Source organism: Rana temporaria, chromosome 3, assembly GCF_905171775.1.
Source record: "Rana temporaria chromosome 3, aRanTem1.1, whole genome shotgun sequence".
Taxonomy (NCBI): domain Eukaryota; kingdom Metazoa; phylum Chordata; class Amphibia; order Anura; family Ranidae; genus Rana; species Rana temporaria.
In genome coordinates, this window is record NC_053491.1 from 427,897,497 (window position 1) to 427,920,301 (window position 22,805).

The 22,805-nt window shown below is 46.3% G+C and overlaps 1 protein-coding gene across 1 annotated transcript in view; it reads right to left on the reverse strand.

The window, feature by feature from the left end:
- Positions 1–495: 495 nt before the first annotated feature.
- The window catches only part of RASAL3 (RAS protein activator like 3), an 83,599-nt gene continuing 61,289 nt past the window's right edge, over positions 496–22,805 (reverse strand). The window contains exons 15-18 of the mRNA XM_040346281.1: positions 17,035–17,151; positions 14,004–14,191; positions 10,750–10,819; positions 496–704 (exon numbers count right to left, since the gene is read on the reverse strand). Of these exons, the coding sequence (XP_040202215.1) occupies positions 567–704; positions 10,750–10,819; positions 14,004–14,191; positions 17,035–17,151 (513 nt within the window). The 3' untranslated portion in view covers positions 496–566. The remainder of the gene's footprint in view (positions 705–10,749; positions 10,820–14,003; positions 14,192–17,034; positions 17,152–22,805) is intronic.

The following is a 22,805-nucleotide window of genomic DNA, read 5'->3' on the forward strand; positions in this document are numbered from 1 at the left end:
TAGTAGGAATATGAAATGTTGGGGTAAAATATTTTTTAACAAGGCCTGGTCTACTTATTTTTTTTATTTCCATTTGAAAGTGGAGTCACGCTTTAAATTTTCGATCATGCAGTTAGATACAGCTGAAAGCTTTCTGAATGTAAACATCTGATAAACAATGATAATAATGACGTTTAGGGCCCTTTCACACTCACGGATCCCATGAGGATCTGTACATGTGTATCCGCTTGCTCAGCGGGGATCGCAGGGCAGATGACAGGGCGGTCCCCGCACACTGTGCAGGGACCGCCCTGTCAGATCTCCGCTCTCCGAAGATCTCCGGGGGGATCGGATGAACACGGACCGTCTGTCTGTGTTCACCTGATCCGATCCGCCAGACAGATGGAAAAATAGGATTTTCCTCCAGTCGGCAGAATCGGACAATAGCGGGGACCGATGAGATCGGGGGTCAGCGGATGTTCATCCGCTGACACTCGCTATCCCATAGGGATTAATGTATGTCCGTATTTCATCCAAAAACAGATGGATGAAATACAGACATACTTTCCGCACGTGTGAAAGGGGCCTTAGGCAGTATTTGAATCCATAACGATAGCTGTGTTTTCACAAGTATTCTCAATCTTGTCCTCTTCCTCCCTGTGGGGGTTTGTGAAATGTTCATGTTTCCTCCAGCAGTTCTTCTTGAGAGATGACAGGTGCTTCTCCTTTTAGAACCACAAGTATGAAAAGAAAAGACATTATAAAGCGATGAGTCCAGTGATCCAGCTTTATATAGTATAGTGTCTATACTCAGACAAAAAAGTTAAGGAACAAAAACAGCAAAAAAACTAAACAATAAAACAAAAAAACACAAAAAACAAACAAAAAAATGGGCAGACTCGATGGAGTAGTTGGTCTGATTATACCATCACTTTTCTATTTTTCTATGAATCACCCACAGCTTTCTTCCTTCTATCAGATTCTACCTTATGGTAACATGCACCTCTCATGACAGTGGGCCAGATTCTCAGCAGAGTTACGACGGTGTATCTCAGGAAACACCGTCGTATCTCTGTTTTTTGACCCGGGTATCTATGCGAGTGATTCCTAGAATCATTTTCGCATAGATACAGCCAAGATCTGACAGGTGTAAGTGACTTACACCGTCGGATCTTAAATGTAATTCGCCGCCGGACGCTAGGTGGCGTTTACGTTCAGGTCTCATTTGACTATGCAAATGAGCCTGATACGCCGATTCCCGAACAAATTTGCGTCGCGTAGTCATCGCTTACGTCATTTCTGTAGGCGTAAGGTTACCCCTGCTATATGAGGGGTAACCTTACGCCAGTCCGCCGTATGCCATGTTAAGTATGGCGTCGGGTCCGCGTCGTCTTTTCCCGTCGGGTACGTCGTTTTCCTAAGTCGATCTTGAATACGACCCTATGTCAATGACGCACACGTCGGCGTCATTGACGTTTTCCGTCGTGAGCTGGAGCATGCGCACTGGGCTATTTTTCAGCCCGGCGCATGCGCAGTTCAATCGACGCGGGGGCGCGCTTAATTTAAATACAAGCCGCCCCCTTTGAATTACGTGGGGATACGCCGGGCCATTTACACTACGCCGCCGCAAACTACAGAGCAAGTGCTTGAGGAATACGGCACTTGCTCCAGTAAGTTGCGGCGGCGTAGTGTAAATGGCTTACGCTATGCCGCCGCAGAATGTACCAGAATCTGGCCCAGTTTCTCTTCCCTCTACTCTCTTCAATGTATTTGCTTTTGTGCATTATTTAGTACACTGAACCTATGGCATTTGCTTTATAGAAATAATGGTTTTAGGACAGCTGATATTGTAGATTCCGGTGCTTATTTAGTAAAGGAGTTGAGAATGTTCAAACAAAACACTCTGTAAATATTAAAGCGGTAGTAAACCCTGCCTGGTCATGTTTACCTACAGGTAAGCCTATAATAAGGTTTAATTAAGAAAAAGTTTATTAAAGCGGGAGTTCACCCATAAGAATTTTTTTTCAAAAAATCCCCTTAGATGGATGCTCGTTTTGTCTAGGGGAATCGGCTAGTTGTTTTAAAATATGAGCTGTACTTACCCGTTTTCGAGATGCATCCTCTCCGTCGCTTCTGGGTATGGGTCTTCAGGAGCGGGCGTTCCTTCTTGATTGACAGTCTTCCGAGAGGCTTCCGACGGTCGCATCCATCGCGTCACTAGTAGCCGAAAGAAGCCGAACGTCGGTACGGCTCTATACTGCGCCTGCGCACCGACGTTCGGCTTCTTTCGGAAAATCGTGACGCGATGGATGCGACCGTCGGAAGCCTCTCGGAAGACTGTCAATCAAAATAGGAACGCCCAGTCCCGCAGCCCATACCCGGAAGCGGCGGAGAAGATGCATCTCGTAAACGGTAAGTAATGCTCATATTTTAAAACAACTAGCCGATTCCCCTAGACAAAACGAGCATCCATCTAGGGGGAAAAAGTTTTATGTACGGGTGAACCCCCGCTTTAAGAATACGTTTAGGAGATATTCAGCCTGGATGCAGCCAGTTACATCACCGAAGCATGCGCTCTGAAGGTCTGGCATACCTTGCTGGACCTTCAGAGCGATGCATACCATCACATTATGCCATTGACTTGCAGGCGTTTTTTTGTTTTTTTTTCACAACAGCCGCGGTTTGCAACCACTTTAACTTTATTTATCCCCATTTACTTATTTTACCTGAATAATTAAAGTGAACAAATTATTATGTTATGAACATTTTCAACTACTTAGACTCCGCTCACACTAGCACAGGGGAAAGCAATCTTAAAAAGATGGAGATCTACCTGAACAACATGGGAGAAGTCAAAGATCACCGGCACAGTGTTGCCTCGTCGTCACACCTTATTTAAACCCCTGATTACCACACTACCAAGTCGCAATCACGTGCATTGCACGGCAATCATGGGTTTAAATTGGGTGGTGAGGAGGCAACATATTGTCTCCTCACCACCTGTCAAACACACTCGGGTTGCTTTTCAGAGGAGCAGCAGTGTCTTCTGCACTTGTGATTGAGCCCTTAGTTGCATTTAGCAGTTGCGCCCATAGGGCTTGTTCACACATAAAGCTGGGGAGCAGTGCCGGGACAAGGACATCCTGTGCATAGGGAAAAGATGCCAAACTGCACCCCCCTCCCCCGTTCATGATGTGCAAACTTAGGTATACCTCCCAACTGTCCTGGATTCTTCGGGACTGTCCCGGGATTTGATTTAAAATCAGCATCCTGCGAGCCTGGGCTAAATCCCGGAGCCCAGTGCCAGAACAAGTTCCAGCACTCGGCTCCACTAACCTTCTGGGCACTCTAGCACCCCTTCCCCCCTCTCTTAACACACACACACTCACCCCCTCAGTGGCTGTTGGCTGCCTGTAAATTCAACCACTGCAGTGCAGACTCACACACAGGGCTGCTGATAAGGCAGTACAACCAGCCCTCCTGTAGGGGGCCCGAGCCTCATTAGTTCAGAAGGGGGCCCGGGTATCTGAAGGGGAGGAAAGCCGACTGTACTGCCTTGTGACTCCTGTGGAACCCCCTGCAGTGCTGCTGGCTTTCTCCCTCCTGCTGCTCTGCAAGGGATCAATGCTACTTACTTGCCCACAGTTACTGCCCCATGCTGCCTTTGTTCTTGGGCTGTGTCCCGATTTTGGAGCAGCAGGCACAGCTGCAGAGTCTCTCTCTGCCTTTGCCATTTACACTGCCAGGTCCTAAAACACCCCCTTCCCCTGTGATTAGGGTGACCACGTGTCCCGGATTGCCCGGGACAGTCCCGCATTTTGCAGGTCTGTCCCGGGCTTATTCATTCCAGGACAATACAGTGTCCCGGAATGAAACTGACACAGCCACCCCCCAGGGCCAATCTGATGCCCCCAAAAAAGGTCGCCACATCACCGCTTTACTCACTGACGGTACTTGTCCTGGCCGGGAATGCCTGGAGGAGCACAATCCCCGCCCCCTGCTTGTGATTGGAGAAATCATAAATCCCGGGAGGGTGTCCCTGAATGGTAGTTTGGAAATGTGGTCATCACCCTACCTGTGATCAGCAATGTTATCTCTTGCAAAGAAGAAAGATTGAGGTAAGAAGTTCTCTGCCTGTTCCTCCCTGAGTATTGAGCTTTGCCGACCTCCACACTGTGCTCTGTGTGCATTGTAACCTGCTGCATGTTGTAGTGCTACTGCTGGAACAGGGTGAGTAGGGGTGTGGGGGGGGGGGGGGGAGTGTTGCTGCAGAAAAGTTCAGGATTCAGAAAGGGGGAGAATGTGCTAGGAGCCATTCTCTTGAATGGACTGCCCTATGTTTTAAAAAAAACGCACCAAAGAATGCCCTTTTCAGGCACGCAGCTTTGCAAGTTTGCCAAATGACAAAACGCCTGTCTGCTAAGTGTTTTTGGAGTGCCATTAACAATTAATGGAACCACTAGCGCTATGCAAGTTTGCAGCGCATTTATAAAATGTACTGCAAAGCATGCATTTCCCATGGACTTTGTCACATATTTAGGAAATGCAAAGTGTGAATAGGGCCAAAGGACATACTTAAAGTGGAACTTTAGGTCAGAATTAAAAATGAGTAGGGGGAGTGGCCAACAACCATGATGTGAGGAAGTGCTTTGCCTGAGCTCTGTCCATGCTGCACACAATCCTACCTCAATCCTGCTGAACCGATTGCCATCCGAGGATTCCACCGATCCCTACAGCTTCCAGGAAGCCTTGTGCCCGTCGGGAGATGGTCAAATACGGCCCACCGATGGAGGAAGCCTCAGGATTCGTCTTGCAGGCCCCACCATGTGAAACTGGGAAAGATGGTGCTGATCACCATGCTGCAGGCACATACAGCCAGCCATCCTCCTCCATGGCTACACTGAGGCAGAAACCAGCAGGGAAGGGTGAGTCATACTGTTCTCCTCCTATTCTGAGCCCAGAAGACCCCTTCCTCATATCACCAGCCAGGGACTCTGACCATGAGAACACTGACATGGCTGCTGCTGATGTAGGCCCCACAGAGCCATCCCTGTCTCAGATCATGGCTGCCATCCAGCATAGCCATGCATCCCTGACCACTCAAATGGATTCTATTAAAACTGACTTATCCTTTCTGAAGCAGGATGTCCACAACCTCAGCCATAGAGTGTCTAATGCTGAACAACGCATCAGTACACTAGAGGATGAGATCCATCCATTGCAGGGCTCTGTCAGGGAGCTGCACCAGGCCCAGGAACACACTACAGATAGACTCACTGAAATGGAAGACCGTTTACGGAGGAGTAACCTTCGCTTCCTGGGGTTCCCAGAGGGGTCTGAGGGTAGGACCCCAGAAATGTTTATGGAAAGATGGCTGATCTCCACGTTTGGCGCTCCTACCTTCTCGCCACTATTCGCCATTGAACGGACACACAGAGTCCCCATGCGCCCCCTTCCTCCTGGGGCCCCACCACGTGCCATGATTATCAAGCTGCTTCATTTCAGGGACAGGGAGGCTGTTCTCAGAGCTGCCAGGGAGAAGGGAAGAGTGTCCTTTAATGGAAGCGGAACCATTTTTCCTGATTTCTCAGTAGCCACACAAAAGCAACGGGCCACATTCATTGCCATTAAACGCAGGCTCCGTGAGCTTCAGCTTCCCTACGGCATGCTGTATCCTGCTCGTCTGAGAATCATCTACCAGGGCAAGGCCTACTTCTTTACTGATCCTAAGGAGGCATCCCACTGGGTGGACACCCTGGGACGTCCGGAACGCAGGAACCAGGACCGAAGGTCGCCCCCACACTGAAAGTGAACATGCTGAGTGTACTTTCCTTGACAACCCTTCTCTCAAATATTTTGGGGTGGTGGGGTACTCCCCTGTGCCATTGTTTGCACACTATGTGTCCAGCCTGGAGGGCTGTGGTCATCCTGTTACTGCTGATGCATTTGCTATTATTTTCTTTGCCTTTTCTACCCCCATTTTTTTGAACACCTTACCTGCTGTTTTTTGAATCCTCCATCCTGATTCGGGATCACCTGATATGTTTGTTCTGTGTGGTTGCGGACGGCAGCCAGCGTCTAAGGACCTCTACCACTTCTCAGGGATTGTTGTTGGGGGGTTTGAGTCATGGCCACCCCGCCTTGCAATTTTGGTTTTGGGAACAAAGCTCTCATATGTTTGGGTTTGGGAGCCGGGAGGGTTAGGGTGGGTTGGGCTGTTCAGGGACTTTTGTTCGGGACTGTTTTTGTGTTTTTTGCACTTTTTCTGAAATGCTGGTACTTGTTGTTGCATGTCTATCTATGGGCCGGACTAGCTGGCCTTGCTACTATGCACCTGATACTATGTATTGCTGGAGCATTGTTATATGTTTCTGACTTACTCCTTAGTGTACGCATCCCTCGTGGTGCGTCGGGCGCCAGTTTCTGGCTACTCCCGGCGTGCGGTGAGGAATGGGTTCCTCCAGCCATACACTACATGCTTTTTCATGTCTAAATTACGTTTTGTGTCGTGGAATGTACGGGGGCTTAATTCAAAAGTGAAAAGATCGTTGATGTTTGAATATTTGGCACGTCATAATCCGCATGTGATCCTATTCCAGGAAACCCACCTCCAGGGCTCTAGAGTAATGGCCCTTAAGCGGGCGAAAATCGCTTATGCTCTCCACTCCACATACTCTACTTATGCCAGGGGCACTTCCATCCTTATTGCCAAATCTGCACCAGTTAGCATTAAACATGTTAAGCTTGATCCTAATGGTTGCTTTGTGATTGTTGTGATAGAATTCATGGGTAAACCATATACGGTAACTAGCTTATATGCTCCGCCCCCATTCACTAAAGTATTCTTTGAGCGGGTAATGAACTCCATATTGGCGATAGCGGAGGGTCCCTTATTGATAGCGGGTGACTACAATACAGTATTGGATAATTCCATAGATAGGTTGCGTTGCTCTACACTACCTCCCACCCCCTTGGGATCCTTTTTAACTCAATTTGACTTGGTGGAGGTCTGGAGGTGGAAGCATGCGGATGGGAGGGAGTATTCTTGTCATTCTGAGTCTCACGGTACTCTATCCCGTATTGATTTATGTTTGGTCTCGTCAGATCTGTTGAATTCGGTGACTGAGGTCAAGTACCTCCCTAGGGCGGTGTCTGATCATTCCCCTTTGTTGGTGGACCTCGCCCTGGGCACCTCTCCCTCCTCCTATCGAGTGTGGCGGCTAAGCCCGTTATGGTTGGCGGATGAGGTTGTGGTGAACCAGTGTATGACAGAGATGGGTTCTTACTGGGTGACTAACAGGCAGAGCGCCTCAGTTCCGATGGTGTGGGACGCCTTTAAGGCCACCACACGTGGCTCTTTTGCTGCGGCCATTGGTCAGACGCGCAAGGCCTCGCTATCGAGACTGACAGATGCAGAGAGGTCTCTCAGAGAGGCAGAGGCCGCTTATTCAGCGACCCCCTCTCCTGAGACACACGCTGCTTGGAAGCATGGGGCCAGGGAACTGGACCTGGTGCTTTTGGAGCGTACTCAGAAGAAGCTGCTGTATCAGAATCAGCGGATCTTTGAGTTTGGGGATAAAAATAGTCGCCTCCTGGCGTATCTCTCCAGACCGGACTACCAGCCTTGTAGTATACCTAGGATTAAGGATTCTGGGGGAATTGTAGTAGAACAGAATAAGGAGATCATGGAGGCCTTTGTCACATTTTATTCTTCCCTTTATGCTACTAGAGCACATTACACAATTGTGGAATTGGATGACTATCTTTCTGAAATCTCACTGCCTAGGCTTCAGGCCCAACAGGCGACACTCCTTGACGCTCCTCTGACGGCTGAGGAAATTGGGGAGGCTATCCAATCCTTTGCCAGAAACAAAACACCGGGATTGGATGGTTTCCCCATCGAGTGGTATATGCAGTACAGGGATCTGCTTGTGCCTCATCTGGGCAGGGTGTATGATTTTGCTATCAGGACGGGGCAGCTGCCGCCTTCTATGTCAGAGGCACTGATTGTCCTTATTCCTAAGCCACACAAGGATCACCTCCTCTGTGAATCTTACAGGCCGATCTCACTCATTAATTCGGATGTAAAAATTCTAGCAAAGGTACTTGCCCGGCGACTGAACACGGTCATTACTACCATTATTGGTGCAGACCAAACTGGGTTCATCCCGGGGCGATCGACCACCATCAACCTACGTAGATTATTCACTAATCTGCAGGCAACCCATGAAGAGATGGGCTCTAGGGCCGTTCTGTCCTTAGATGCACATAAGGCATTTGACTCGGTCGAATGGCCTTACCTGCTGGAGGTCCTGGCGAAGTTTGGATTCGGCAATACCTTTATCAGGTGGGTGCAACTACTGTACTCGAAGCCCACTGCTAGACTAAGAGTGAACGCAGCCATATCTGATCCCTTTCCAATAAAGAGAGGCACCAGACAGGGGTGCCCTCTGTCGCCGCTGCTCTTTGCGCTGGCAATAGAGCCTCTGGCGGCGTTGGTGAGGTCCTGTGGGGCAGTCGCGGGGCTGACGATCGGGGGTCTAGAGGAGAAGGTATCTCTCTACGCTGATGACATGTTAATATACTTGTCGGACCCCCGGTCGTCCCTCCCGGCCCTGCTGGATCTCATTGGGAGGTTTGGCCACTTTTCTGGATTCCAGGTTAATTGGGACAAGTCCATTCTGTTTATGATGGACCAGGCGACGTCGGTCCGGCTACCACCATCTTGTCCACTACAGATAGTCAGCTCCTTCCGGTACTTAGGAGTCATAATACAACATCCCATGGCCTCCTATGTCAAGACTAATTTAGACCCCCTCATAGGGCGCATGAAAACTACTTTCAAAACCTGGGCTAATCTTCCATTAACATTGCTGGGTAGAATTAATATTTTTAAGATGATTTTCTTGCCACGATTTCTGTATGTTTTGGGTAATTCGCCAGTGTATGTCACTAAAAATAAATTCAAAGAGATAGATTCCATCCTCACTTCCTTTTTGTGGGGAGGGGGGGGGGCGGTCAGGATTGCCAAGGACACCCTTTAGTTACCAGTACTGGAGGGCGGATTGGCCCTCCCCTGCCTTCAAATGTATTATATTGCCTCTCAATTGGCCCACGTACACTGGTGGTTTTACCCCGAAGCCAACAATGCAGCCACTGCATTGGAGGCAGCCATCCTCACCTCCTATGAATCCCTGCAAAATTTGATTCATCGTATGTCCCTTGGGGGGCGGGAGGGAACGAGTATTATAGCTATGACTCTACGGATTATTAAACTCACTAAATTGCAAGTCCCCTCCAGCAGTAATACATACTCACCGAACACTCCACTGTGGGGGAATCCGAACCTTCCGGAATTTTTCCGTAGATCGGATGGGGGATACTGGTCGAAAAGGGGGGTAAAAACTATTTTACATCTGTTCTCAGGCAATGTGTTTCGTACTTTTGAGGAATTTCGTAGAGACTATAATCTGCCACGCACGGCTTACTTCCTTTACCTACAGATACGCCACACTGCAGCAACGCAGTTTGGCCTTCGTAACATAGTCGTCCAGCTTTCTCGGCTGGAGCGACTTCTAACTGACCCCTCGCACACCAAGTTAGTCTCCACATATTATGGGTCTCTCCTGCACACTACGACTCAAAGGCTGAGCAAAGCGGCTGCTAGCTGGAGAGCTGACATCCCTGAGCTGACGGAGGAGATCTGGCAGGAGGTATTGCCCCTCCATGTCCCTTCTGTCATTTCGTCCCGTGACAAGGTAATACAGACCAAACTGTTATATAGATCCTACTTCACACCATGCTTACTGTTCAAACTCAGCAGAATCCCCTCAGCGCTATGCTCCCGATGCGGCGCGGCTGATGGCACGTTCTTTCATATGATGTGGGAGTGTGCTCCGATTAGAAAGTTCTGGTCGGAGGTCACGGCCTTCATTAGCTCGCTGACTGAGATACCCAATATATGTAATCCTCTGAGGTGTTTACTGGGCCACATTGATGACGAGACTCTATCTAAGAATATGCAAACCTTCCTGCGGATAGTACTGTTCTATGCTAAGAAGTCTATAACCTTCCACTGGAAGTCTCCATCCTTACCTACCATTACCTTTTGGCTCACCACCATCAATCGTGCTATACCGCTGTATAAGATGACATATGAGGCCAGAGGGTGTCCAAAAAAATTCTTGAAGGTCTGGGGCTCTTGGGTTGATTCCGAGAGCACCATACCTCCTGCTCCTTGAACTTTGACTGATGACTGATACCTCTGCCCGTTGAATAGAACTAAGTGAGTAAATGAACGATTCTGTTGTTTTTCTCCCACCTTTCTCTGTGCGTTTTTATGAAAATGCTCAATGTGTACCAGCTACCAAAGTTTTGTAAAATGATGTACCGGGCGATGTTCGCCTAGGATGTGTGTTTGTTGTATTGTCTGTTTTGTATGTACAAAAATTTCAAAATAAAAATGTACCTTTAAAAAAAAAAAAAAAAAAAAGAATTTAAAATGAGTGAACAGGAAGGAATTTTAATGCAGAAAGACATGCTTTGTCTCTTTGGCATTAAAAGTTACTTACCTGCCTACCAATGTACAGTAAGCCCCGCACACGCAGCTCACTGTACAAATCTTGGGTTTTTGGGTTCATTACTGCTTTAATAAAACTTTAAATGTCCATTTCAGTGCAGATTTGTAAGTGTCTGGCAGCTAGGGGGCACTAGAGACAGTTATATGAGACATGCTGCTATATACAGTAAATACATACAGTGAGGTCTTACCATAACTACTCTCTGTTCTTCGTTTTCCTCTTTTTGTGTCTCTGCAGAATTCTTCTCTAAGACATCAATTCTTTAAAAAAACAAAACAAAAAAACGATGGAAATGGTTAAAGACATGAAGCTGAAGAAGCACATATACAATTATTAAAGGGGAAGTACGGCCAAAGCTTATTTGGCTGTACTGCTATGGATCACAGGAGTGCAGTTAGTTCTGCACTCCTGTGACCTGTTTTTAGCAGACAGCGGGCTAAATGCAGCTGTTGGCTGATGTCACTCACAGAGCCAGTCCAAGCTCAGGTAAGATCGCGACCATATGGTCTGGATCCACCCAGTGACCAGCACCCAGCTCTGCCTCCCCCTCCACAGCCTAGCGCTCCAGTGAGTGGGAGGGGTGGTTTGACTGTTAGTCACCGGCTCTATGCTCATGGCGCTCTAAGGCTACTTTCACACTGGGGTGATGCCGCGTTAGCGTTAAAGCGCTGCTCTTTTAGCAGCGCTTTACCACTGTTATAGTGGAGCTATAACAGCGCTCCCACACCACCCCAAAGATGCTGCTTGCAGGCCATTTTTTTTCATCCTGCAAGTGCACCGCCCCAGTGTGAAAGCACTCAGACTTTCACACAGGGGTGGATTGAGAGGCGATTTTCAGGTTCTTTACATATATTTTTAGCGCTAAAACACCTGAAAACAACCTCATTGTGACCTTAAGGGGGTCTCAGAACTGAGCAATCAGCAGAGTTTGATCACTCAGTTCTCAGTCTTAGAGCTGGAGGGGGACAGATGCAGCATGGAACCGATGCTGCATCCACCTAGGTAAGTATGATTTTAAAAAATACAACAAAAAAAACCTCAACTTCTCTTTTAACCACTTCAATACAGGGCATTTTTACCCCCTTCCTGCCCAGACCAATTTTTTGTTTGAATGACAATTTTTAGTTTGAATGACAATTGCGCATTTATGCAACACTGTACCCAAATAAAATCTTTATGTATTTTTCCCCCCACAAATAGAGATTTTGTTTGGTGGTATTTGATTACCTCTGCGTTTTTTTTTGCGATATAAACAAAAGAAGAGCGACAATTTTTAAAAAAACACAGTATTTTTTACTTTTTGACTTAATAAATATCACAATTAAAAAAAAAAAAATTCAGTTTAGGCCGATATGTATTCAGTTTTTTTGGTAAAAAAAAAAAAATCGCAATAAGCGTATATTGATTGGTTTGCGCAAAAGTTATAGCATCTACAAAATAGGGGATAGATTTATGGCATTTTTTTTACTAGTAATGGCGGTGATCTGCAATTTTTATTGTGACCGTGACATTGCGGCGGACACATCGCACACTTTGGACACGTTTTTGGGACCATTCACATTTATACAGCGATGAGTGCTAAAAAACTGCACTGATTACTGTGTAAATGTGACTGGCGGGGAAGGAGTTAACACTAGGGGGCACTGAAGGGGTTAAATATGTTCCCTAGGGAGTGATTCTAACTGTAGGTGGAGGGGACTCACAAGGGGAGGAGGCCGATGTGTGTTCCTCTGTACTGGGAACAAACATCGGTCTCCTCTCCTCTGACAGGTCCTGTCTGTGATCGCGGGCAATCGCGGGTGCCCGGCAAACTTCACGGTCGCTAGACACGCGCACCGGGTCCCGAGCGATGCGGCGAGCGTGCGCGCCCCCTAGGCAGCCGGGAAACCCAGGACGTCCACTCAGAGGTAAAGAGGGTTCCTGTCAACGTCATTTTACAATGACTCGGTAAGGAAGTGGTTAATCTATATTTCTATGTTACATCAAACACCTTCTCAGTGTACATGTAGTGAATCAGTGCATTATAGAATTACCCCCAGTGCTTTTGTGCCAGTTGTACTGCCTTATCAGCGGCCCTTAGTGTGAGTCCGCTCTGCAATGGATGAATACAGCAGTGATTATGTATACCATGCCATATTCCATTCTAGCCAATCCCTTATTAGATCTGACTACAGTTAATAAAAATACAATTTCCTATGCTTTCCATGTCAACATTGTTATTTGTACCTAAAAGCAAAATGTAGTACAGCTTACCAATCCTTAGGCCTCATGCACACTGAGCGTCAAAATTGATGCTTTTAAGGGCATGTTACTTTTTTTTTCTGCCTCTAAACGCCCCCCTATTGTAGCCTATGTATCCATGCACACATAGACATTTATAGGCAGGGGCGTTTAAAGGCAAAAAAAAAACATTGCTTGCGCATTAAAGACATGGATAAGCGAGTTTGGGATGGAGGAACTTGACTAGCCTTCACAGAGTCCTGACCTCAACCCAATAGAACACCTTTAGGATGAATTAGAGCAGAGACTGTGAGCCAGGCCTTCTTGTCCTCATCAGTGCCTGACCTCACAAATGCGCTTCTGGAAGAATGCTCAAACATTCCCATAGACACACTCCTAAACCTTGTTGACAGCCTTCCCAGAAGAGTTGAAGCTGTTATAGCTGCAAAGGGTGGGCCAACTCAATATTGAACCCTACAGACTAAGACTGGGATGACATTAAAGTTCATATGTGTGTGTGTCCCAATACTTTTGGTAATGTAGTGGATATACATAAATGCCCCTCTCCTTGCCCCTCCCCCCCCCCCAACTGCATATATTCATAGGCCATTAATTAATTTCAACCAGAAACATTGAAATAAAACAATTGGTAAATCTGGGTATATGGGGGCTTTTGACTCTTCTTCCTTCTCCGACAATTTAGTTCTAGGTGGCCGAGTTGATAGGTGCTGTCCTATGGGGTGGGGGGGGGGGGGTGGGGTAGGCTTGCTGCACCCCAGACATCATAGTTTTTGCTTAAGCATGCCAAATTCCCCACAACATTTATTTTTTCAAATTAAAAAGGCTATGCAGAAAAAAGTCATACAGTCATGGGGCCACAGTAGATATTAAAAATCTGTGCAGATTTATAAAAAGTTAATTAATTTTATTGTCACATTTGTAGACCATTTGTGTCCCTTCAGAAGATTGGCTAAAAAAAAACAGTTAGTGTCCCCTACATCCTGCCAATGATTTTCACATCCTAGCAACTAGGCATGGGATTGCAAACTGGGAGTTTTGGGGACAGGCTTCCGGGGGACCTGAATGGCCTACAGGTATGACAATAAATTGTGCCTAGCCTCTGTGTTTTAATACCTATTGGGGTCCTTTGATTTAGAAAATGTGACTTTTATATAACAGTTTTCATATTTATTCGAGGATAATAGTAGAAGTGTGACTTGTTACCTCTTCTGCATTTTTCTCATCTGTTCAGTCATCTCAGCCTGCAATGTCCGGTACATCTCTTGCGTTGTAGCCAGCTGGCTCATGACTTCTTGTACCTTCTCTGTCATGGTCAGAAGCTGCCCTTCCAGGTCCTTCTGCTTACCCAAATTATCAGCAATCTGCCCCCTCATCTCCTGCAGATGAATCTCCTTGATGGGCATAATTGCAATGCAAATTTTACAGACCATTCAATTATACAAGAGGCATTTTAATTTTTAACTTTTTTTTTAGAAAATAGTCATAACCTACTGGTTTATATTATTATTCAGGCAAAATGCCAAAATATTTATTAGGCCAAATGCTTATAGGGAAATTCCACTTTTATTTAAAAAAAAAAAAACAGTATAATTTGAGGTTATAAACGTGACACCCCAACTCTGTAGCTAGCTATGATTTTTACTTCCTTCGATGGCAACTTGGCATATTCAATAATATGTAGTAAACTACTTGTATACAGAGCACCACCAAAAATAAAATTTTCTGCCAATCTGATAGGTTGTCTGCTATTCCAATTTGTTTTTGTTCCTATTACAACACATGACTAGGATTGATCACATGACTGTTAAAGTTTTCACCCAGGAAGTAAATGACATGCACCTTCTGCGACACTTCCGGGTTCAGCCATCTCATTTGTTTTAACAGTTTTGAAGTACTTGTAAAGCAATATTGTGCAATTGTGAATAAAGTTGAATTATGCTATGGGGATCTTTTTTGTTTCATCCTGCATATGGTGGTGAGAGATTTATTGTAAAGACTGCGTATTGGGACAGGATTTATTTAGACACTAGCACTTTATTGCAGAGAATGCATTATTGGGACACTAAACACATTTCTATATGAACATTATATTTTCTTAATTTTAATTCTCTACAGCACAGGTGTCAAAACACAAGACCCGCGGGCCATATCCGGCCCTCCAGGACATTTCATGTGGCCCTCACACCTCTCCTGCAGCTGCAGTAGTGCTCCAGCCCTCCTCTGGTCCTCCTCCAGACCCCTACTTTCTGCTTTCAAGCAATGCATCCAGCTTCTTCCCAGCAGCAGAATAAGGAAAGGGGGGTGCACTGTGATGTAAGGTAAAGTGGGAGACTCAACTTCTGATGGTGGGGTGGCTCTTGACATCTAATGTAAGTGAAGGGGATGCACTGGACATCTAATCTAAAGCCTCGTACACACGACCGAGAAACTCGACAGAATCCATCAAGAAACTTGGTGGGAGAGCTTTTTTGCAGAGGAAACCGGTCGTGTGTACATTTTTCATCGAGGAAACTGTCGAGGAACTCGAGAAAAAAAGAGAACAAGTTCTCTTTTTCCTCGACGGGAGTCTTAATTTCCTCGTCGTGTTCCTCGTCGGGCTGGTTTTCGATGAGAAACTCGAGCGTGTGTATGCTAAGAAACCCTTGCATGCTCAGAATAAAGTATGAGACGGGAGTAAAAGTAGCATTTGTAATGGAGATAACACATTTTTCACGCTGTAACAGACTGAAAAGTGCAAATCGTCTCCGACCAAACTTTTACTTAACACGCAGTAACATGAGATTAGCAAAAGCAGCCCCAAGGGTTGTGCCAGTGGAATCGAACTTCCATTCCCATTGTATGGGTTGTATGTCACCGCGTTTGAGAACAAGGAGATTTTGTCTTGACCGTGTGTACGCAAAGCAAGCTTGTCGAGTTCCTCGACAAGCCTAACAAGGAACTCGTCGAGGAAAATGATGTGTCTTTTCCGACGAGTTCCTCGGTCGTGTGTACGAGGCCTTAGGCCCCGTACACACGAGAGGATCGATCCGCTGAAATTGATCCGCGGATCGGTTTTAGCGCATAGATCCGCTGGTGTGTACGATCCAGCGGATATTTATCTGCGGATATTTTTCGGGCCGACCGATTTCCAGCGGATAAAAATTTCCTAACATGCTAAGAAATCTATCCGCTGGAATCGGCTCCAGCGGATCGATCCGGTGGTCTGTACAGACTCACCGGATCGATCCGTCCGAACCCATCCCTCGCATGCGTCGTAATGATTCGACGCATGCGTGGATATCCTTATATGACAGCGTCGCGACACGTCACCGCGGACGGAATTCCGCGGGGATTTTGATCTCCTGGTTAGTACAACCAGGAGATCAAAATCAAAAATCCACGGATAAATCCTCTCGTGTGTACCCGGCATTAGAGATACAACCGGCCCTTTTGAGGGCAATCATAATGCTAATGCGGCTCATGATGAAATTGAGTTTGACACCCCTGCTCTACAGTGTGGTATTTTGTATTTCTACTTGTGATTTACACAATGGTGAGTAAATATTAGGGGTAGAGCTGTGAGCCTTTATATCATTTGATTAGGGTCTTAGGGCCAGATCCACAAAAACCTGGCGTAACTTAAAAAATCCCATTTAAGTTACACTGCCTTAAAGTTTCTACCTAAGTGCCTGATCCACAAAGCACTTATCTAGAAATTTCAGGCTGTGTAACTAAAATTCCGCCGGCGCAAGGCGTTCCTATTCAAATGGGGCGAGTCCCATTTAAATGAGGCGCGCTCCCGCGCCGGCCGTACTGCGCATGCGCGAAGTTACGTTACGCCGAGTTTTGAGGATCGCGACGGCTTAAAAAAGTTGCGTCGGGAAAAAAAAAAATGACAGCGGCATGCATTCCTGAGGGAGAACTCCATGCCAATTTTCAAAGAAAAAACCGGCATGGGTTCCCCCCCCAGGAGCATACCAGGCCCTTAGGTCTGGCATGGGTTGTAAGGAGACCCCCCCACGCCGAAAAATTGACGTAGGGGGTCCCCCTACAATCCATACCAGACCCGTATCCAAAGCACGCTACCCGGCCGGTCAGGAATGGGAGTGGGGACGAGCGAGCATGGTATGAGTATATCATACCATGGGTTAATAGTGACCTATTGAATGCATAAAACTTTCCTGGGGAGGCTTTTCCTGAACAAATATGGATTTGCACTCGAATGCCCCACATTTTCTTACTTCTAAAGTCATACCTGGCTTTCTCCTTCCTCCCTCATTGGTCCAATCAGATGATGATCTTCATTCCTGCACCATGGGACAGTGGACTTTCGCCTGGGAAGAGTGGATGATTGTCGAAGCCGTGGTGTCCTCTGTTAAATGGAAACACAAAGATTATTATTTATTACAGTGGAGAAAATGGCAACTTCACCACTTCCTCACCAATCCTACCACTTGAACCCATTCCTTCTGTCTGTCTATTTCTCTCTCCGTCCACGGAACTGTGGTAGGAATTTGTTGTTCCTATGACAGAACAGGGTTGAATTACTGAAAGATTAGCGACTTTTACCGTATTTGCTGGTGTATAAGGCGACCGGGTGTATAAGACGACCCCCTAATTTTACAGTTTTTTTAAAGATTTTTTGCCTGTACTCACCGTATAAGATGACTCCCCTTCCGACGCTTCATATTTCTTCCTTCTGGTGCTATATTCTTCTTCCTTCTTGCTGGAGCTGGAGCCAATCATGGGGAGCGATGCATTATATTAATGAATACAAAGCCTGCTTGGATTGGCAGAGGCTGTAACATCATCAGCCCACGCCTCTCTGACTCTCAAAGCCAATCTGAGTAGGCTTCTGTATGTAGCCTGCTCAGATTGGCAGAGGTTGTTACTCCAATTCAAGCAGGCTCTGTATTCATTTGAATACATCGCTCACTGGGATTGGCTAAGCGGTATATACTGTATGTAGCCAAAGCTACATTCAGTATTACTGCACATCCAGCAGGCATCCGAGCAGCTGACATGGCGTATAAGACGACCCCTGCTTTTTGGCCAGTTTTTTTAAGTGTAAAAGGTAGTCTTATACGCCAGCAAATACAGTAATTTAGCAAAGTAAGGCCTCTTGCAAACGATACTGCATTTCTGGACATATTTTCCATTGTTTGTTTTGAACGTATTCGCATGTATTTATGTGCATTTGCACGTACAATATATTTCCTAGGCAAAATTCATTAATTAATGATTTTGGTGAAGTTTATTTAATTTACTTTGTTTTTCTATGCACAATTGTTGATATATGTATTTATGCACAAACACTTTATTGATTGCATTAGTATTTGATTTTATGTGGATATGTGCTTGAATTGTGTTATGGTTCCACTTTAAATAATATCGTTGATTTATCATTTTTTATCACTTGATTGGGTCGAGCTTATCCACTCTTCTTGGTACATTAGCTCTGCACTTTTCCTGGATTATATATTGTGATACTTTGCCTGAATATTGTGCTAGCAGCTTTGTTTCCTTTCACTGCACATAGTGGCTTTCAGCACGGGAGCTTTTTTCTTTCTTTCCAAAATTCATCAATATATATGCTCATATGCATGTATTTTATTGTATCGCCGCAAAATACTGAATAGAAACGCAGATTTTTCCTTTTTTTTTATAAGACAATTTTCCTCGATAGAATCCATCAAGAAACTTGGTGGCAGAGCTTTTTTGCAGAGGAAAACGGTCGTGTGTGTGTTTTTCATCGAGAAAACTGTCGAGGAACTCGATGAGAAAAAAAGAGAACAGTCGGAAGTCTCAATTTCCTCGTTGTGTTCCTCGTTGGGCTGGTTTTCGACGAGAAACACGTTTGTGTGTATGCTTAGAAACCCGTGCATGCTCAGAATAAAGTATGAGACGGGAGCGCACCTTCGGTAAAAGTAGCGTTTGTAATGGAGATGGCACATTTGTCACGCTGTAACAGACTGAAAAGTGCAAATCGTCTCTTACCAAACTTTTACTTAACACGCAGTAACATGAGATTAGCAAAAGCAGCCCCAAGGGTTGTGCCAGTGAACCGAACTTCCCCTGCCGTCGTACGTGTTGAATGTCACCACATTTGGGAACGGCGAGATTTGGTCTTGACAGTGTGTACGCAAAGAAAGCTTGTCAAGATTCTCGACAAGCCTAACAAGGAACTTGTCGAGGAAAACAATGTTTCATTTACGACGAGTTCCTCGGTCGTGTGTACGAGGCCTGTCACCAGGTGTCACTTTTGCCGGTGACATTGGATTGACAAGAGCCTAGCAAAGTCAGACTATGAGTGGATAGGTTGTCTCCGCCAATTGGCAGGGGTCTCTTTAGCCCCCTTGGCCTGCTGGGAGAGACTATTTAATTGGGTGGAATCAGGTGATTGTGGTTCTGTGCCACCTGCCTGGGTGGATGTGTGTTGAAATACTCCGGGTTGCTAGGCCAGAAGCCTGAGGCCTATTCTGGGAGAACCTGGTTGCTAGGCTGTCTGAGGCCTATCCAGGAGTAGGAGAAGCAGCGTGGGGTTGAGACTTCAGGCTTGGAGTCTGACCAAGTTGCAGAGGTTCAGCCAGATAGGGAACCAAGTTGTTGCTTTCGGGAACGATTATTCCGGTTGCCAGCGGCAATCACGGATCAAGGCCAGAGGTAAAGGGAAAGCAGTTGCCACTAAGGGACCATCCTTGTTATCAGAGGCCAGTTTATGGAAGTCTGAAAGAAATACCAGATCAGCCTTTTTCATTAGCCGGGGATGGTGAAGAAATGGGAAAGCTTCAGCAAGTGCCAAGCCAGGGACCCAGCGGGCTAGCGGGGATGACGCTTACAGAGTAAACAGCGGGTTAACTGTGTAAAACATGAGGATCCAGTGACAACTGGGATCTTGAAGTCTAGTGAGAGACTGGGAGCTCGTGAGTGAAGATATACAGTGGGACACTGTGAGATGTAAAAAAAGATCTATACCAATTTACTGTGAGTTACATGTAAGGATCACTATTGACTGTTGCAGGTTCAGTTGCCATAGGAGACAGCAGTTCTACAGATACAGTGACCGTATCCAGCTGGAAGGCCCTTAAAGTGGTTGTAAACCCACTATTTGGACTTTTACCTACAGGTAAGCCTATAATAAGGCTTACCTGTAGGTAAGGAGAATATCTCCTAAACCTGCACGGTTTAGGAGATATTCCCCCCGCAATGCGGGCGGCGCATGCGCAGGGGGGAATCCACGGCTGAAGGACCGGCATCCGCCGGACCCTGCCGATTTTAAATCTCCCGCGCGCACGCGCGGGAGTGACGTCATCGCCGCTCCAGCGAATCACAGCGCTGGAGCGGCGATACCCGGAAGACACGCCGGAGCAAGATGACATCCTGCTCGGCGTGGACCAGGTAAGTGGTACACACCTCGTTCCGAGGTAAGTATTTCATAATAGGCTAGTATGCGGTGCATACTAGCCTATTATGCCTTTTGCATTGCAGGTTTGGGAAAAAAAAAAAAGTTTATGCGGTTTACAACCGCTTTAACCTGTATAACTGTCTGCCTGTTTGGTCTCTGAGTCTATAAATTACCATTGCATCTGCCTAAGGGTGTCCTGGCCCTAACCCTCTGTCCTCCTGTTCTTGTTAAAAGACAATAAATCTTTTCTGTTCACAACCAAAAAGTGACTGGCGCCCAACCATTCCATCTTGCATTACACCCACTATGCCTAGTAACCCACTCTACAAGGAAGGATGTCAGCTCTCCCTGATTCTGGAGGTCACCATTAGGCCTTTGGAGGTCAGGGCCAGTGCTGCATTTATTATGTACTATCAGCCAGCACAGAGATTTCATATAGATTGGATACTTACTGTAGTTACTAAAAGTAGCAAGGTCTCCGTCCTTGTCCAGTCTATTAAGGACCTCCAAGACCAAAGATAGCTGACATCCTTCAATATGTAGTCGTTTGTGAGGCATAGTGGGTGCAAAGATGGTAAAAGTCATTGGGCGCCAGACACTTCTTGGATGTAAAAGAAGTTTTATTTCTTTTGACAATCCTTTTTGTATTTTTGGGGGAAAGAGGGTTAGGGCCAGGATACCCTTAAGTAGTTAGAGATCGAATTGGCAGACTCTAAAACTTCAATAAGAGGACAGCCGTGCAGGGAAAGGCCCCAGCAAGGCGCCACTTCTGCACATGCAGGAATGCTGTGTCCTATGGCAGCAGTCCTTTAACCTCCCTGGCGGTATGATTCTTTCAGAAAAAAGGTGCTGAAAGCGGTACCATTATTTGCAAGGAAATTTGGCGTTTTATATTGTAGGCCTGCAATTCTTAGGAATAACTCACTTAAATCTGACCAAACAAGAGTCTAGTAGGCATCCCGGGTTTGATTTTTTTTAAAAAACAAAATTATAAATTATAATATAATAAATAATTATAACAAGTAATAATATAATTATAATAAAAATTATTCAATAATGTAATCAACTCAAAATCACTGAAATTTGCTCAGTTGCAGAATTGTCGCTGTCATTACTTTTATTTTTTTATGACGAATTTCCCCACAAATCGCTATCGCACAATTCTGCAAGTGATTATAATTTATTATCGCTGTTTTCTAGCTGCTCTAAAACCATTTTTGACATAAAGGGACACTTTTGGTTGCTATGGACAATCTACAGTTTGCAGGCAAAAAAAACAGTTTTTATTTTATAAAAGTACATGTAGGGCACTGGGCAGACCACTAGGGACAAGGGGGGTGTGTATTTTTTACATACAGTACTGTAATCTATAAGATTACAGTATACTGTATGTAATGTGTTTGTTTGCGTTTTTGAATTTGGCACCGTTCTCCGCTCCCGTGCGTCGTGACGTTGCAGGGAACGGAGATCGGCGGCACAGGAGGACACTGTGTGAATCGAGCGAGGTCCCGCTCGCTCACACAGCGCGGTGGCATCGCTGGATCCAGGGACAAGGTAAGTAAACCAAGCCTGTGGATTCAGCGAGGCGAGCCCGAGTCTGACTCGGGGTTACCGATTGTAGCCAAAAAATTTCACCCCGTCAGACTCGGGAACACCGCCAGGGAGGTTAACAGTTCCTAACTCAAATGTAACAGTTCTTTCAGCGCCACTATAACTGCCTCTTGTAGTTCTTCAATACTGAGCTCCTGGTCTCTCACTAGACCCACTGATTCACTGACTCTGAATCCCTTAAGCTCCTCCAAGGTTGGTGGTGGTATCTCCCTCAAGAGTCACCCATGTTTCCCTGCTCGGTCTCTAGCTTGGCACTTCAGATACATCTCATGCTTCACCCCTCCTAACTGGCGAGGTCCCTGGCTTGTCTCAGAAGGCTGCTCTGCAAGCGTCTCCTCCGCGGGTTGGGTCCCTGACTTGATCACCGCCTGAAGTTTCCCAATTCTCCACTGTGCCCATTCGTTGAGAATATGGTTCCGGTACTTTCTTCAGTTATTGTGGTCTTTGGTAAAGGTGGTTGGTCCCTTAGTGGCGACAGCTTCCCTCCTACCTCCGACCACTGACAGATTCACCGGCCCACAGAATCCTCATTTTCGGTTGGACTGCAAGCCACAGTCCCAACCCTGTGCTGCCCTCTTATTTCTGGGTAGGCCCTGGCAGCCAGATGCCCCCCCTGGGATAGGCCCAAACTCCAGCCTAGCAGCCCGGGGGATACTACACATGTCAACCTAGACAGCCGTCCGGGTGGCACAGCACGATCACCTGACCTCACCCGAATATACAGGTTCTCCCAGCAGGCCAAGGGATTCAAGAAAACCCCTGCCCATTGGCTGAGATACCCCATATACCCATAACCAGACCTTGGGTTGCCTTTCTCATATTTAGTACCATCAAATTCCTGGCCACCTGGTAGAAGAGAAAAGTGCAGCAAGGCCTTAGGGAGAAATCAATGGATCTCTATCAATTGACCAAGATGACTACTCTTGGCAAGTAAATTTGTGAGGAGCCCCCTGACTAAACCCAAGGGTGCTACATAAATGATCGCCCACTTTTCAAATTGAATGGCCTCT